Source organism: Dermacentor variabilis, chromosome 7, assembly GCF_050947875.1.
Source record: "Dermacentor variabilis isolate Ectoservices chromosome 7, ASM5094787v1, whole genome shotgun sequence".
Taxonomy (NCBI): domain Eukaryota; kingdom Metazoa; phylum Arthropoda; class Arachnida; order Ixodida; family Ixodidae; genus Dermacentor; species Dermacentor variabilis.
This window is the reverse complement of record NC_134574.1, coordinates 86,049,859-86,067,352: the sequence shown is the minus strand read 5'-3', so window position 1 is coordinate 86,067,352 and position 17,494 is coordinate 86,049,859. Positions and strand designations below refer to the sequence as shown.

Genomic DNA, 17,494 nt, shown 5'->3' with positions numbered 1-17,494 from the left:
ATGTGAAGGACGCTCTCCTTCATCCACCTCATTATATATCTTCAAGGACCGATCATCGCTTCAAGGTGGGTCTACGGTCTTTTCCAACAAAAATGTGTAATGACTCTTTTGTCCCTTCAACAAGTGTCGCATGGAACCACCTTCCCTCGCAAGCATAACTGGTGACCACGGGCTCAAGATACTTTACAAGATGCCGGGTGATATTGTTGTTGTTAGCTGCAGGTCGTGACATTTTCCCCCACTCATTTCTGTAGTGCCTTTGGTGCCTGAAAGTATTCTATAAATAAATAAATAAATAAATAAATAAATAAATAAATAAATAAATAAGCACCTTAGCTTCATCTCACGCGGCGCACCACGCATTACGCATATTTTTTCGTTAATATTGGGATGAGCTGTTCCTTCTTTTCGTACCGCGAGGACTGCAGAAATGATGCCGAACAGCAAATGTTTATTGACTTCTAATTAGCAAAGGGCTCCACAGCATTAGCTCTGGAGATGCGTTGACGAAGTGAAACGCTATAAATGGCTAATAAATGAACTCATCAATAGTTTATTACTCGTCTCTAGTATGATACGTGATGGTGGCAAGAAAACGCATAATAGACGCCGAATGTGGCGGGGGTGAACATATAAGTGCTTTCAACCTTACTGCTGGCTAAGGAAGCTTCAAGGAATTGCAGAGAAAGCGTATAAATGAAGTGAAGGCCCGCTGTCGCAATCAACCAAACGCAGTTAATGTTTACAACGCCAGAACATTTGCTGCGTCAGTCCACAAACCGCGGAGCATGTATCGGCAGGATGGTAAGCAGACGCTAAGCAGACGATGAGGATGAACACTAAACTTGAGGGGCATTGGGCCTTTCTGTTGACTAAGGAGCTCTTCAGCTTCCAAAGAGCTGCAAGGAACTACTGGGATAGAGTACTGTTCGCTTTGGCATGACAGCCGTATGTGTGAAGTGTGCGTGAGGTTTTGGTGTAACCTATAAGAGAGAGAAAGAAAGAAAGATCGTGACCTAATGGTTAGAATGTCAGCCTGCTGTGCTAGAAGTCAGATATTCGATCGCGTCGTCGGCCATGCATTTCTTTTTATTGATCAGGCCTGAAAATACACGAGGCCGCAACATAACCCCCCAAGAAAGCCTGGAACGTGGCAAAACATGCTTGGCGTTGAAACGCTTCAGAGAGCAGAGAGTCACTGTCCCGCATGCATATGAACGCCTGGTTCCTTGACTTAACTTTTACTTCAGAGCATTGCGCAGCTTTATCCTCGTGACATCCTCCTTCGAACACTGAGACCTTCTCAGAGTCTAGAGGTGCTGACAAAGCGGTGGGAACACAGCGAATAGAGAGCTCTAAAAGCCGAGCATGGTAGGAGTGAAGGAAGGAGAACGGGGTGGCGTAAAATAGAAAGCGTGCGTGGTAGAGAGAGGACGAAAGATGATAAGCATTTCTGACGCTAGCATTTGTGAAAACGTCTGTTGTCTGCAGCTAAGGTTGAACGTGTGTGATCGGATGCAAAGCGTGCGTTGCAGTGGACATGTTCCACTCTAACGCAAAGTCTGTGTACAATGATGTCACTGAAAAAAAATTGGCCTCGGAGATAGAAGTTGTCGGCAAGAGAGAGACAAAAGGGGAGGAAAGACAGGGAGATTAGCCAGTGTAAGTACCGGCTGGCTACCCTGTGCTGGGAAAAGGGCTAAAGAGAATAAACGTTAGTAGAAGAAAAAAGAAAGTGAGAAAAATTCTCACAATCACGCGACGCTACGCGCTGCAAATTTCAAAGACGGTCGCACAATTCAGAAGCCTTTAGGATCTTGCACACAGCCCTTAAGGCCTTGAGAGCCATAGAGCAAGCTTTCAAGCACCTATTTCCAATGGCCAGGCATGTGTAGGTGTGCGAGAAGAAGACATCATGGCATTTGCATTAAATTTGCATGTAAATTGTTATTCTTTGTTGGCGCTTGAAGAAAATTGAGAAGGCCCGCAATACCATCGCTCCATTTCGTAGTGGCCTAAATAATAACGGGACAATTTGTTTACATCGCGTCGTATGTGAGAATAAAACGCTTTGTTAACTCAGGCCTTCTGCCGTGAGGAGTTTCTTGCTTAACATACAGGCGCGGTTTGTTTCCCTGAATTGTAGAATATTATTGGGTTGGTTACATTGCTGCCTTAATTGGTGTATCACTAATTAGCGACAGTAGCAATTATTATTCACTCTGTTGCTGAATACCGCCATTAGATCTAGAAAATGTGCGTAATGCTTACTTTTCCGAGTGCTAAGCAAGGTTTGATATATAAGGAATGCGAACAAGCTTATTTCTTGAGTAATGTGGATTCCCCTTTCACTCCACAGCTTTTGCCGGCGTGTTACTATCGTGCATTGCAACGGAAGTCAGCAAGTATTTAAGTTTTTCGCTGCAAATGTTCATGCTTAATTACCATACATCTAGACAAACTCAACAGCTTCAAAAAGCCCTTGTTGTTCAGCACATCAAGGGCTTTTTGAAGCTGTTGAGTTTGTCTAGATATATCTTTATGCACGGACCACAAAGTGACGTCATCCGCATAGATTAAGAACCTCACATCTGGAATCCGATGTAGTTGCCAGGCTAGATGTGTTGCTCTAATACCTCTAGCCTGGCAACTACATCGGATTCCAGATGTGAGGTTCTTAATCTATGCGGATGACGTCACTTTGTGGTCCGTGCATAAAGATATATCTAGAAAAACTCAACAGCTTCAAAAAGCCCTTGATGTGCTGAACAACTACGCTCGGAAAGCAGGATTGGACATTTCCGCCCAAAAATCAAGCAAAAAAAAAATTACCATACTGAAGTGTCCGGCGCCAAAAATGTATGTGCGGCGCTAACTAACCTCTTGGCGATATTTATGAACGGTGCCGATATGAGGTTTTCTCTAGCTAGATGGCGTAGTTACATGGCCTGCCTTATTGTTAATAATTTAAGGTCATGTATAAGTGGTGTGAGACACGGGCGGCTAGTTAGGACTGAATCAACGCTTTTGTGATGCGTCCTGCCGATGCAGTCACGCGTGGTTTAGATTAACGTCTTCCTGCCGACTGCAGGAAGACGTTTATCACCAGTTGTCACATTGGAGAGACTGTGTCCCATTCTCAACACTAGCCATCGCCAATGCGTGTGCAGTTTACGAATACGGTGAATCTGTCAGCATCAATGTACGAATAATGTGACCAGAACAACAACAAAGAAACCTTTATCGACTACCGGGAATTCGGCGCGTACGATTTCAACCATTCTACAAATGCATTCCTCCTAGGCTTGTGTTTTCTTTTTCTTGCTGCCTCTTCTGCTCATCCGGAAGCGTCACACGTGCGCCAGCGGCTGATAAGCTCGTCCGCACTCGCGACGTCATTTCCGGGATGTCGAGCCGGCCGCGAAGCACGTGTTGGTGTCTGGCTGGTAGCACCTCGGATTGCTTGCGGCGCTTAAGGCGCGTCGAGACTAATTACGTGAATTACAAACGGATCGGGACGTGTACAGTCGGAGAGGAACTAGACGAACCAGACAAGGCACAGACATACGGGAGCCATGAAGAAATTTTTGGGTTATTTTGAGCTCAGGACTGGCAACATCTTCATCGGTATGATCTCGGTGGTGAGCAAATGCTTCATTAGATTTTTTTGTTGTTGTTGTTCCGAAACCGCATGCTTTGTAGCGTTTTTACTGGTCACGCGTTTAAGATGTGGGATATCTTGTTGTGTCGTTGAAGCGATGTCACATCATTGTGCTTAATTCGAACGTTAAAAAATTACACCTAGTTTCGACGTTGCATGCAATCGAGAACAAGTTCCGCTGTTTGCTGAATGCTGATATCATGCTTTGAGAGCGCCTTGTGTCCTCCCATATCTATCTTCCTGAAACGCGAAGATTGTGGAATACTCGCCTTAACATCGTTATATATCGTTTGAATGATTTACAAATCATACGGTGTCGTGCCTGCGCTGCTGTTAGAATTTGAGTGCTTAGGGTTGCTTTCGGCGTTCTGAGTGCGAGAGCTGCGAATGTTATCAAGCCTCCCAAAAGTGATAGTACCGACATTGTCTCAACTCACGAAGGAGGCTATTCGTTGTCATTTTCGGAATGTCGCCGCACGAACACTAGAGGGTAAGCTCTCGGAGGTCGCGTTGTCTTTTTTTGGGATCATCAGTGCACGGCTCATCATACGCGCCAGCTTGGTCGTTCAAGAAGCGGTGCTCAGCGTCTCCACAATCTCGATATTGCCGCGAGTTGGGCGACAAGTAACAACTTCGTGTGATCACGGCGGCCCAATACTGCGGAGCCAGATGTGTTACTTGATGCTCCATGGACAAGGGGAATTCTACGCTATTGCGAACAAAGTTGAGTGTTTGTAGAAATCTGACAGATCGTAAGAAGATACGTATTGCGCCTTTCGCTTGCGCTTCCTCGAGACTGTGGACTTTGAGATGTGTGGTGACAAACCAGATTCACCGAAAGAGGCAATACAGGTTGCACAATTGCTGGCCTCGCTTGCCGGGCTTAAGCCGCTTGTTCCAACGTTATCACCATAACCACCGGCAATGTTGCAAAGCGGCGACCTGTGTATTATCTTACTTTCTGTCCCACTTTGTGCTGATGTCATTAGGTGACTGTTAACGTTGTTATGTTTCCCCTACGATGAGTTTTCACCGGATGTGCGACGAATAGTAGTAGAGACGATAGCATTATCTTAGAGAAAAATGATGTAACGTAAGTCGCGTGGTAAGAACTTTTTAAGGACGGCGTCAATTTTCGTTCCTTTCCTTTGTACAGGTACAAAGCATTTTCATTATCCTGGCAGGGTCCGCATCGTATGCACACTCTTGTAAGTATGCATCAAATATTAATATAGCACACAGCCCTGACATAGTTGTGATACTCGAATAGTATTGGTAATAGCTATTCGAGTATTGGAATAGCTATTCTATTCGCGGATCATCGCAATGTGGCGTGCCGTAGTTCAGGAATGACCGGTCTCGTCTTCTTAACCGTTAAAAATTGAGTCCTATTTCCATCGCAAAGGGTATTCATTCGGGCAGCTTTCGTAGACTTTTCGTGCACGTGTAAATACGTGAAAAAAAACGGAAAAGAAATTGTGAAAATGTATTGCTAGCTGCAAAGCTATCTGTTTAGGTCGCCAGTTTCCCATGCTGGACGCTAAAAATATATGTCAAAAAGCAACCCAGGGTTTATTTCTGACGGTCTTACTCATAAATGAGTTGCTTTCCTTAGCCAAAAATTGTTGTGAGGGTCGAATGACGAGTTATTTATCCGCGACGCTTGTCTTTTAATTTTACTTTACCACTCTGGTCTGGGCTTCAACCCATGTGCAGTCTTCCCGTTCACATTATGCATATTGTAATGTCGTTCTTCCTTCACAATGAACCCGCCGTGGTTACTCAGTGGCTATGGTGTTGGGCTGCTGAGCACGAGGTCGCGGTATCGAATCCCGGCCACGGCGGCCGCATTTCGATGGAGGTGAAATGCCAAAACACCCATGTACTTAGATTTAGGTGCACGTTAAAGAACCCCAGGTGGTAGAAATTTCCGGAATCCACCACTACGGCGTGCCTCATAATCACAAAGTGATTTTGGCTCGTAAAACCACATAATTTAATTTTTTTCCTCGACAATACGATAATATGTGGATTTACCCAACGTCCCAATGCGAGGATAACAGGCAGCTTTTAATACAAGTTTGCATTTGGGATTTGGCCAATCCGGCTTCCGGAACTGCAAAACACCATTGATTCCCGAGACTGCCATTGTGTCAGGAGCAGTTCTTCGCGTGCGCATGCAAAATGGATAATTACTTTAGATGAATATGCGGCATTTCGCAAGTTTGCTACGTGTTAAAAAAACACCAATGAAGTTTAAAGCTTGATCTTGCAGCGAAAGCTGTATATGGCTAACCTTCCGTAGTTTCTTCGGCGTCCGGCAACAGAAACGGACTTACCAATTTCTAGCAAACCCATACACACAATGGGTTTCATTGTTTGCTTTGTGTGTGATGACGTACGGGTGCAGTGCGGCGGCGCAGTTGTCAAAATGCGGAGCAGATTAGAACGCTCGCTGTGAAAAATAGCGCGGCGTCAAGGTTATCGCGGTATATAAGCAAGAGAGGTCTCGCCACTAAAAGCAGCTGCGTTATCGATGGGACGGACACGTATAGTTCGTGCACCCGAAGAACAACATGTGTACGATGAGCGCCGGAGGGAACAGCAACGAAAATGTAAACGGCGCCGGCGCGAAACGACCACCGACGAAGAACATTCCCGCGATGCTGAACGAAACGACAATCGCGAGCCCCGGCAATCATTCCACTCTGCGAAAATGTAATGGCAGCGAAAGCACTTTGTTTTTCGTTTGAAAGCCTTGACTGTCGTCAGCTTTCGCTGACGACAGTCAAGCTGCGTCAAGTCAAGATGCCGCGTAACTGCCTTTCAATATACAAGACGCAGGTCTCAAAGCACTGTTAATATATACGGAAGCTATATATATGGCACCATTTCGGCAAATTTTTGTTTTTTCTTTTAGCCACATTTTCAGATTTCCACTTGACGTGGATTTGCATGGCAGCGCTGTTGCTCATCGCTTCGTTATTGTTTGTCAAAGGAGTGGGTGACGTAAGTTTTTCTGTTTCAGTACCGTTCCTATATATTTCGAGTTTTACTTCAATCATAGAAGAAAAGAATTCATGATTTATTTTCGGCCTTTGCTTGTGCACTCTAAGAAAAGTTTACACCCTCCGGGGAGTATATTTGCCACACAACAATAATCGTCATGTAACTTGCCCGCATTTCCTTTCTTTAACGCTGCTGAGAGCCCGGTACTTCCAAGTCAAGAAGGGCATACGCGATATGAGCATGACCCAGCATTCTAGACAGGAAAGTAATGAGCGCAGCGTTTTCAAGAAAGGAAATGCGGGCAAGACAGATGGCGATTATTGTCGTGTGGCAAATATACACTCCAAAGGGTGTAACCTGTTCTTAGAGTGTATCGTTAGGTATAGTATGGGCCGTCATGGGCATTAGATATGTACGTCAATATCAGCGGGATTCCGTTAAAGTTCTACTTGTCAGCCGGTGCCAGCAATTCTGATGCGGTGATGTCACTGTGAGAGAAAATATAGAAGCAAAGATAGAATTAAAGTTGGAAAGGGACGTTACCTTTTGTGTTACATCTAATTTCTGGTCAAGGTTATTTTGCTTTACCGCGTGCATCAAGATCAGTAGGCAGGGAGCTATTCTATGAATTAGCCTGACGCGCATGCATTTTTGAGAACGGAAGTGTCACTACGTATGCGGGAAGCTTCCGGGGGTTATATATAGCTCAATTCTGTGGTGCTTTCCTAGCATTGTTTCCTGGTAGAAATGGGCCAAAGTATGCATAATGAAGTTATGTCTTCACTGAAACTCCTTTAGGAGGAGTGCTTAACAGGAAATTTAACTTAGTGTGGTCAAAAACAAGTGGTTAAAGGCTGTAATTTCTTCTGTAATTTCTTTGACCATATTACAGTGATGCTAACAGGTGTGTGCGCCTCGCTGAAGCTCATTGACAAGAAAGCTTGCTAACGTTATTTTGCTTCAGAGTAGCACATATTAATGTTCTAAAACGAAAGGAGAGTCAAGCCTGTATAGCTTTTCGAAAATGCTGCTGCTGACGTAGTCTTGTTGCACGCAGAAAATATCCGCACTGATGATTCCGTGGATTTTAGCCATGGTGCCCTTTACACTGTGGCTCATCGGAGCGGCGGTCTGGGCAGCCGTAAACAGCAAGGTGAGTACTAACGAAAGAATATCAAATATGAAATTGTGTGAAGGTGCGATGCTGCATTAGTCATTCAACATGGCTTGAGACGGTATACAGACAGCGCAAAAAAAAATGAGACGAAAAACGGATAGACAGAAAAACATGCCACAAAACGTTGTGCTTTGCGAGTAATGTTAATTCTATCCGTTTTCCTTGTCTGAGCTGTTGGCCGTCACAAGTCAAATATGAAGTTTTTTACTAGGAAGCTCGCAGCAGTTTACAACGCCGGTTTAGTGCCAACTCTCTGTAGTCGGAGGATGACATGGCGGAATACAAAATGTAGGCACGCTTTCACGGACGCGTCGAACGCTTTCCTTTGCTATCGAACCTTAATTTAACGCAATCAGAGAGCTTTGTGACCCGACTCAAGTGGTTGTAACGCCGTGGAGGGCGGGTCAGGTGGCAACTGCCGCGAGATATCGCTCCTGTAGAGAGGAACGAGCTCACACAGACGATTTGGCGCACCGGACGAAATACTGATAGTACACTGTTAACAGTGGGAACTCAACTATGTCACGCGAACCTCGGCAGAATACAGTTTTATAAATAAGAACCCAGTAGAGGTCCTGGCCAGAGAATGCTGACTCTCGTATGCTGACAGACGCTACGCTATATAGAGCAAGGTTCACTTTACTCGAGTTGTATGGGTAGGACTGCCACGAGTAGTGTGCCTGTGAAATGTCTCACGCCTGATGAAGGATGTCGCTTGCGGAAACCCTTGGTTTCACGTTCTTAACATGATGTCGGTTTGCGCATCCCTCCGCGCGCGACCAGCCGGAAATAGTGGTCGACTCAGCGCTTCAGTTATTGCTCAAATGCTCAAGCACTCCGCACGAAAAAATAAGAAGGAAAAGGAACAAAGAAAGGGAAACAAGGGAAGAATCACGGGCATTTACCTGACGGGCATATAAGGGGAAGCGCTAAAGATATTCTGGAGTATACAATCAGTATGCAGCAAAAGTATTGTGCCAGTTGTCCGTGGCTTACCTTGGGCATATGCTGCCAAGAAACTGGGATATAGCTAGCTATATTGTTCCGCACTGGAATTTTCTTCATCGAGTAGTTCTTTTCTTCCCCAAGAAATTCAGTTTTTTTCGGATCTCCTCATAATCTGCCCTTCAGTTATAATTTTTAGGACTTTCAAAAATGAAATCATGAAGTCCATAATTGCAGTGCTTTATTTCCATGGTTCGTTGCAATCCACCACTTGCTAAAAAGCTCGTAGCAGTATCGTTTGGCGCCGTTGGGCCACCCTGACAGTCCGAGCGCAACGGGAAGAATGCCGTCATGTTTATTGCGCAAGGCTTTATATACATTCCTGGATCGGGAGAGAGCAACACGAAGATCACTAGTAATGATCAGCACGTGTCGTGCATGCCGTAGCGATAGCATCTGATGCAGTAGCCTTATGAGAAATAATTCTGTTAGTCGCAGTGTGCGATGTTACAAAGCCGCGCCGCGATAACTGGACCATGTGCTTTTTTTTCGGCATGCTTAGCATGCACAGGTACGGGGCACTAAACCATCACCAACGGCAACTAGGGATGAGAGGTTATTGCGGTACGCGGCTGTTCTCGAGGTTGTTGCTTGGATTACAAGTAGCATTGCACGGGTAGAATGAAGAACAAAACATTGTGGCAAGAACTATTGAATACGATTGTGAATATCAGCAATAGCTTTCTTGTGTAACCTGCTGCTTATCGCCACGCGAGACATGCATGACAAAGCTTTATGGGCACGCCAGCAGACGCATGACGTGTCGATCTCGTTGCCAGCTTCTATGCCGAATAATACCACGACACAATATCTCTTGTTGTAATCACAGCACTCTACTTGCACATGCGTAGCAACAGCCGCTATTTCTGTCATCCGTATTGAGCTTTTCCGGGCCTCAGGGTTCAGTTCACAGGATCGCCACCGCGTGGCGTATTGACCTTGAACTTTTCAAACTTTCCGCTGTCGCGTAGTGATGACGTCAACAAAACAAAAATAAAAGAAATAAAAACTATCCTTGATCGCCTAACTTCACTACAAAGGTTGTCCCACCGGCGTTATCAGCGGCCTCTATAAAGAGCAGCCGTTCATTGGCTGGATATGACTTGTCATCCTGAGAGCGTTTAGTCGCGACGAGGCAAACCCAGCGATGATTGATTCGGGGCTTTTCAGAGGCTTCCCCAAAGGCAGCCACCTGTTTCTTTTTCTTTTGTTAAAGCTGCGCAGTCAACGGGCTAGGATAATCGTCGGAAGCAGTTCGCGGCAGCTTTAACCCAGGCCTAACTCCGATGTCGCCTATTCAAATACATGTTAAAGGTAGAAAGGCTTTTCTGAGATAACCACTGGGCCGATTTTAATTAAATTTGTTGCATTTAAAAGTTCATGTGAAGTTCTAGTTAATGTTGAAGCGGAATTTCCAATTACTTCTAGATCTCTTAAAGGGAATTTTCAAAAATTGGTACGCTTGACAGAAATAGAAACACCAAGCTTAGAAATTCGCAGGTGTGCACCACGAATGGATATTGTAGTCTTGTAAACTGCATCGACGAGGGCATCAAAGCGGACAAATTTGATATGTCGATTTATATCTTTCGTGAAATTGGTACATTGTTTAGAAGGATTTCACAACAGTTGTACTCACAAATTAGTGGCATATTTGAGAGTTATGCACGATATATGAATTTTGTCCGCTTTAGATGTACTTTTATGTGCAATCGACAAAATTGTGATGTCTTTTATGATTGCTGAGTTAGGGTTTTGTTTTTTAAAGATATGCGACTGACAAAAATTTCGCAACCAACAGTAGCTATAATTTAACTTCTTCATTTAAATGCGAGAACCTCATCAAGTGTGGTGTTGTGGTCGCTGAGAAAAAACGATTTCTCAATTTCCATGTTTTTACATTGGAGGAGCGACCTAAAGATTTCTCAGAAATTGTGCAGCGTCTACGAGAGACGCCGCCGTTGTCGGCTTTTTATTTTCACCGATCGGTTTCGTTGAGGTACGCCCTATTATTTCCCTAGCAATTTTACTTTCCTCACTGACGGGCTACCGCAAATCGAGAAAAGATGTGCTTAGGTATCAAGATGGGCACACGAACAAGTTGGTTTTGCACCTTAGGGCAAAAGGTATGACACAATAATTGGGCGAATTCTTTCTTTGTCGTCGTCCATTGTGTAAAATTCACGGGTTCTTACAGATGAGTCTGACTCATCATCGGTCATATATTGACGGAAACCGGTACCGAATCTTGAGCAAACGCTGCCTGGCCGTACATCACATGAGTTGATGTTTCTCAGTTATCGTTTCTGTCCCGAACAGCAGTTTCAGCTGCTGCTCAATATAGTCCTCTGACTCTTTTGAGCAACAGCTGACACTGCTTTCCCCGTAACTATTACAGCATGTTCGTGTATCGCATAGTAAATACTACAGTGCACGTTCCCGTACAGCGTTCCTTGCCGCTCGCGTAAACGTTTGGCACAACTTACAGTATTGGGATAAAATAAATAAAAGAATTAAGCAGTAACATTTCGGACGGTCTGATTTTGGCGGAGTATAATCTTTTTGGCTAAGGTAAGACAAAGATGAAAGCAAACGAATTGTTGTTTTTCAGATGATGGACCCAGTTTCCGCAACGTTGATGTTTGCCTTTGCAATTGTGGAAGTGAGTAAACCTGAATGTGTTTAGCAAGCTCATGTTTATCGAAAGTAATATTGCGTATCCACACGAATGCAGTCCGAACGCTTGAGAAACCTGAAAATGTTCCTCGAGAAGGAAACTTAACTTATGAAAGTGCGTCATTTTCTTAGTCTATGCAAGTGTGGGTAGGAATGGTGGCATGCAGGATAAGTTAGCTTTCTACTACAATCAGGAACATGCAAACTTTCCCCCGAACAAATTTGTTTTCACTTTGACGGTTCTGTGCCGAGCTGTGAGATTCGAAATTTCAAGGAAACTAACGCTGATTTTTTAGCGTTATTATCTGCAGTATAAAGCGAATTTTTCTTGATGATAAGAAGTGTCCTTCAAGTAAGTGTCCTCTTTATCTTAAATGGCTTGATGACGTAACATAAACTACTGTCAGCAATTCTTTGTAATGTTGGTTACCTACTCAACATTAAAGTGTTTAGTTAGAAGGAAATATAATGATGAAATTATAATATTAAGGCCGGGCGAGAAAACAGGGCTACGCAGACAGAAACACAACGGCACCTCCTTTTCTCATCTTAAGGCTTGATTCCAAATAAACAGTGTATATAGCCTTTTTGCTTCAACAAAGCAACTGAAGATGAACTCGTATTAAGGTTTGGAAAATGTTTGAAGAAGCACTTAATAGAGAGAGAAAATGAAAAGAGCAAACAGGATAGCGCGTGCTTTTTATCAGGATTGATACTTGAACAACGCATGCGAATCACATTTGTATAGTGCTTCCATTTATCGAGTGACTACTTTCCTCCTTGTTTCAAACTGTCTCAGTGTCATCAAACAAAGGCACAACGCCACACATGCGGCAGTGCGACGCTAGATAGCAAGTTGTACAATTTTTCAATGCCTACATTCTTTGACTAGGAAGCGCCTGGCTTCACCACGTTCAGTTAAGAATTCATGATATGTTGTGTTTTTGTCCACGTAGCCCTCTATTGTTTCGCATTGCACAACACGACACCATTGCAACTGGCTCGTCTATCTATTTTGCTTCGAGGATGGATCTGCAGTGCACAAAGGCTTAATTACACAGCTATGAATCGTACTGCACGATCATAAGCTCCTTCTGAGGCAACTATTTATTAGCATCAGAAACACAGTTTAACCACATATTTTGCACCCTCCGGATCATCAAAGGCGTTCTGGTGCACGACGGCAAGTTGAAAAAAAAAAGTATGGGCACCCCGCGGGAAATTTTATAGAAGCAACAAAAATGCAAACATCAGCTATTACTGGTCCAGTATACATTGAATGCACTTATGCAGTCACTTGAATAATACGGGCCTTAGGCAAAACACTGCAAAGAAACAATGAGAGATGTGTACCAGCTGCATAAGAACATACTGGCACCGAGACCGAAGCCCCATTTTTACGCCTTCCAACTTCCTTCACTAAAACACTTCGCACATGCTATTTCCATTTGCAGCAAAGGTCTAATCATAAGCGTTTCAAGGTGTAGCGTTTCAAGCTGTGCCTTTGATGCGCTATCATGGCGCGCACAGTTGCATAAACTGCACTGGAAAGCGATATTGAGGTAAACGAAGGTCTTTATTTTTTTTATCGGTGAGGACCATAGAAACGCGAGAAAACATAAAGCCAATGCTTTATTTTTTTGTCATTTTTACGAGGCTGTGTATTCCAAGAAAAAAAAAGTTTTTGCGGAATTCGATGCAACACTTGTCGCGCAATCAGCTGAGGCAAGAAAAAGAAACCTATCGCATGCTTCTATTTGCAGGCGTATTTCCTATCCTGCGCAGTCTTCTACCATAGAAAACTTGTCCGAGAGAATTGAGAAAGAAAGCTGCGAAATGAGAAGACGCTGGAGCACCGTTCTGGAGAATCACGATGCCCATGACAACCGCAAGCTTAAACTCTGGCCCTTGTATATCCTCCAACTTACTTTTTCATTTTCTGGTGTCTTAGAATCCAGCTTCGGTGGTTTATTATTTATTGTGATGGCATATTCTAGATGTGCAAATAAAAGAAGTACTCTCTCTCTCTCTTTATGTATACATTATATATACATATATATAGGTCACATTCATATATGAAGCCAACAGACAATGTCACAACCCGAAAATTATCGCTATATCCCCTAAATAAGACCGTCACTCGTTCAGTTCATCAACGAATCCCCATGCGTGTCGCACACCGAATGGAAATAGAAAAAAAAAGCATTTGTTCAATAAGTATTTTCAAGACTTAAGTGTAATCCACAAACATAAATGTTTCATCACACATTGCACATTGCAAGTTCTCTGTTTCCTCGAAGTATTAACACGGTGTAACGTAAACTTTTCTAGGAACATTCTGACACATAGCGGATAACAGTCGTAAAACCATGGTCCTTCTTTACTCTAGTAAAACACAATAATTCCGAATTTCCGCGCTCCGAATAAGTTTTATCGAAGTTGGCCTAAAACCGATTTCCCATTGAAGATTACTCTTTCTTAAAGGATGATAATACATTCAGACACTGCAAAACTAATGAACGTTGTCCGTCTTCTGTGAGCAAGTGGTAAAGATATTTCATGGTAATAATAATGCTGATATACGAATATGATATGCGCTTTCTTTATGCTGAACACCCAAGCGAAAACCAGCCTATTTAATGCATTCCCGCCAGGCGGCATTCAATGTAGGAAAGCTTGTAGCTGTTTTTTAGAAGCTACGTTAACATAAATACGATAATGGCTCATCGCATCACGTTTCCCGCACGTCGCATGTACATGTAAACAGCTGTATTGCCCTATAGAACTGAAAGCTACGACGACGGCGCTCTGTAATGCGAGCGGTAGCTGTGACGCTGACAGGACGTATACTCAATTATGTTGCGTTCAGAGAGGGGTGGTAGATTGAACTAGTTGTTGCAGCATTAATTTTGTTGGAAGAGCGCGTGGCACGAAGCAGTATAACAGGATGACTATACACAGACAAGGGAGAAAGGCCCGACAGAGATCTAGGATGGACACCGAGAGAGGGAGAGAGAGATGGGGTGGGAGAGGTAGGAACGTCCGCCAGAAGAGCTTCTGGTTTGCTGCTCTTCATTAGGCCAAAGGAAGAAAAGAAGACTGAAAGAATAGCAGACAAATCAAGAAAAGACGCGAGATAAAAACTGGAGGCTAGGAACGTGTTTGAGAACTGATTTAGTTTCTCTAATAGGCCACTCGAAGGTGAATACGCCAAGAGTGCCTCGACCGACTTGTGGAGTGACGCCTGCATAGAGTGCAGTTCCAGTACTGTCTGCTCCGAAAGCAGCCGGTCTCCAAGACGGACCTGCAGCGTGGTCGCGAGTGACTGCTTGTGTGCGCTGAACCGAGGACGACGGCGAAGTTCAATAGATTGTTAACTTTCAGGTGGTGATCTCTAAACCGATTGTTTAGACATCTTCCTGCTTTTTGCTATACAGTATGTAGATGCTTGCTTCCACCTGACAATGGCACTTCATAAAAAAAATGTGCGTAAACAGCAAGTTGTAAAACAAGAAAAAAAAACCTATCCAATCTTGCCAAGCATGGTTGTGTGCGCTGCTATTTTCTTTCTTAAGCAAGCTCCAGAGAACCAAATAAAGAAGGAATCGCCTAATACGTATATTACTATTAGTTGCTTTTGCCTACAAGTATTGTTTTAATACACGTAATGCCGGCCTAACAGCATTTGTATAGTTAAGTTCGTTTCATGACACACTAAAGACTCTCTTTGCTAATACATGCGCCCGAGGGCGATTTCGCTCCTTTATATACGTTCGTGGTCGAGAAGAAGCCATTGTATCTGATAATCATTGGTAAAGGTTACCAGAGAGATTGTGAACGATTGGCTGCGCGTCGACAAAATCCCGATTTCTGCCCGGTTTTCCTCCTTAAAAATTACATCCGATTTTTAGCCCCCGAAATGAAAGGAGATATAAAAACATCACCGCGGACGGACACCGCACAGATGGTTAACCAGCGAAGCTGCTACGTGTGGCCCCAGCGTTTATCATTGGGTTAATCCCGACGGTTGATTAAGCGACAGCTTCGTAGGCTGCCGGATCCTCCGTACGCAGTTGCTGCTTGCGCTCTGCTGAACGAGCCTGTTCTTGCTGATGTAACCAGCGCAAGGGTGCACACGGGACACTACTAAGACGACGAGCACAAGTGCTGACTTCGAACTCGTGTTTATTACAAAGAATCACGCATTTATAAACACGTGCACTTGATCAGAATGAGATACAATTGTGCAAGTAAACATGGTCACCACAAATCAACGAGAGTGCGCCAAGGCCACGTCAAGACCTAAGGCGGCTTCCCGCATATACAGACCTCAAGTAAGCGAATTCTTTAACTGACAACGCTATGGATGGTTTGCTAACGCAGTTGTGTTCCGCGATAGCCGCTGCCTCAATGATGAGTCTTGTGTTCTCATGCGCATTTCTTCCTAGTATTTCTGTTCTTTCAAAGAGGGAACGACATTTGCATGCCTTTCGCATGCATGCATATATGCATCCCTTTTTTTGTTAGAAACGCCAGTTGGAAGTCAGCCCTTGTCCCTGTGGCCTTACTAGTGCGCTGTGTCCACTCTTGCGCTGGTTACATCAGCTTGGAATCGCAACTAGCCCGGTCTCACACTCTGCTCCTGTTCTTGTGCCCGAGCTGCAACATCGGCATAGCGTAGACGATCTCCTTCCCGGTCCTGCTCTTGGCCTTGCTTTCTCAGGAGTACGTATGAAGCGTGGCCAAACCACTTTGGAGCCAGAGAGAAAGTGCTGAGTGCGCGTTCGGCTGCGACGGAGCACAACAACGTCACTACCAGCGAGGCCAATCGCGCGCCTCCTTCCCTTTTTTCTTTCGCGCATGCGCATGGGGTTGCGCCGGAGGAGTTTTCAGCTTACAGGCGACAGACGGATGGATGGACGAATAGGCTAGCCACAAGCAGCGCCACTGTAAAACCCTATAACAAGGCAGTTACGCACAACGCATGCGATGAGTTGATGAAAAAATGTACCTAAAGGGCTGTAATACATGCATTCGTATGTAACCTCGCATGCGCGTTTCGCTATAATGTATCTACTCTTTCGGGAAGAAAATGTGTCGGTGGTAGGAGGATCTATCCACCCCCGCATCCCAAGCTGACAAGAGAAGAGGCGGTGATCTTCCGAAAAGCATACAGACCGCCACATTCCCGCACGGCACCTTGCTACACGCCATGTATCCCTACGAGCTATATTCACAAATGCGCCTACTGCTCTACGCCCAATACCCTCTACCACATGGTATGGGAATGTCAACAAAACCCATCGACACCGCCCATCACCGGACCAACCGTCGAGCAGTGGGAGGCCCAGCTGACAAGCTCGAGCCCTGAAGACCAGCATCGCCTGGTGAGCAGAGCCAAGCTATCGGCTCAGGCCCACGGCATCCTGGACTAGGGACGCCGCCCACCTCGGACGATTTTACCGTCGGCTCATTTCTACTAATAAAGTTTATTCCTCCTCCTCCTCCTCGGTGGCAGATATAGATGTACTATAGGACGGAGGGTTAAATTATACGCCGTTTGTTAAGCATACTTTATAACCTATTTATACGTTTATACGTTATACGTTTACCTATTTATTATTTGGAATAGCCTTCCAAATAATATTGTCTCAATAAAAGATCCTGCGAAATTTCGTGAACATTTGGAACTTCTCATGTTCGCTTGACTTTGTTGTACGACTTTGTATTGTATTCGCCTTTGTATTGTTTTTGGACTTTGTTTTCCATTGTATTTCCTTGCATTTGTATGTACTTTTTCCAATGTTTAACAGTGTTCCTTTTTTTCCAATGTACAAATTTATTTGTTTCTCTTACTATGCGGTTCCTTTCTTTGCGTTAATTATTTGTCATTTTTCTGTAACCCCCCCCTACTCAATGCTCATCCGAGCCTGTAGGGTAAACTGAATAAATTATACGTAATTTAC

The 17,494-nt window shown here is 44.3% G+C and overlaps 1 protein-coding gene across 1 annotated transcript; it reads left to right on the top strand.

Annotated features, from left to right (window-relative positions):
• The first annotated feature begins 3,408 nt into the window (after positions 1 to 3,408).
• Positions 3,409 to 13,556, top strand: LOC142587597 (uncharacterized). The gene is made up of 6 exons (XM_075698726.1): positions 3,409 to 3,641; positions 4,818 to 4,869; positions 6,582 to 6,670; positions 7,728 to 7,823; positions 11,464 to 11,514; positions 13,292 to 13,556. The coding sequence occupies exons 1-6, from the start codon at positions 3,576 to 3,578 to the stop codon at positions 13,346 to 13,348; spliced, it is 411 nt and encodes a 136-aa protein (XP_075554841.1). The 5' UTR covers positions 3,409 to 3,575; the 3' UTR covers positions 13,349 to 13,556.
• Positions 13,557 to 17,494: the final 3,938 nt, after the last annotated feature.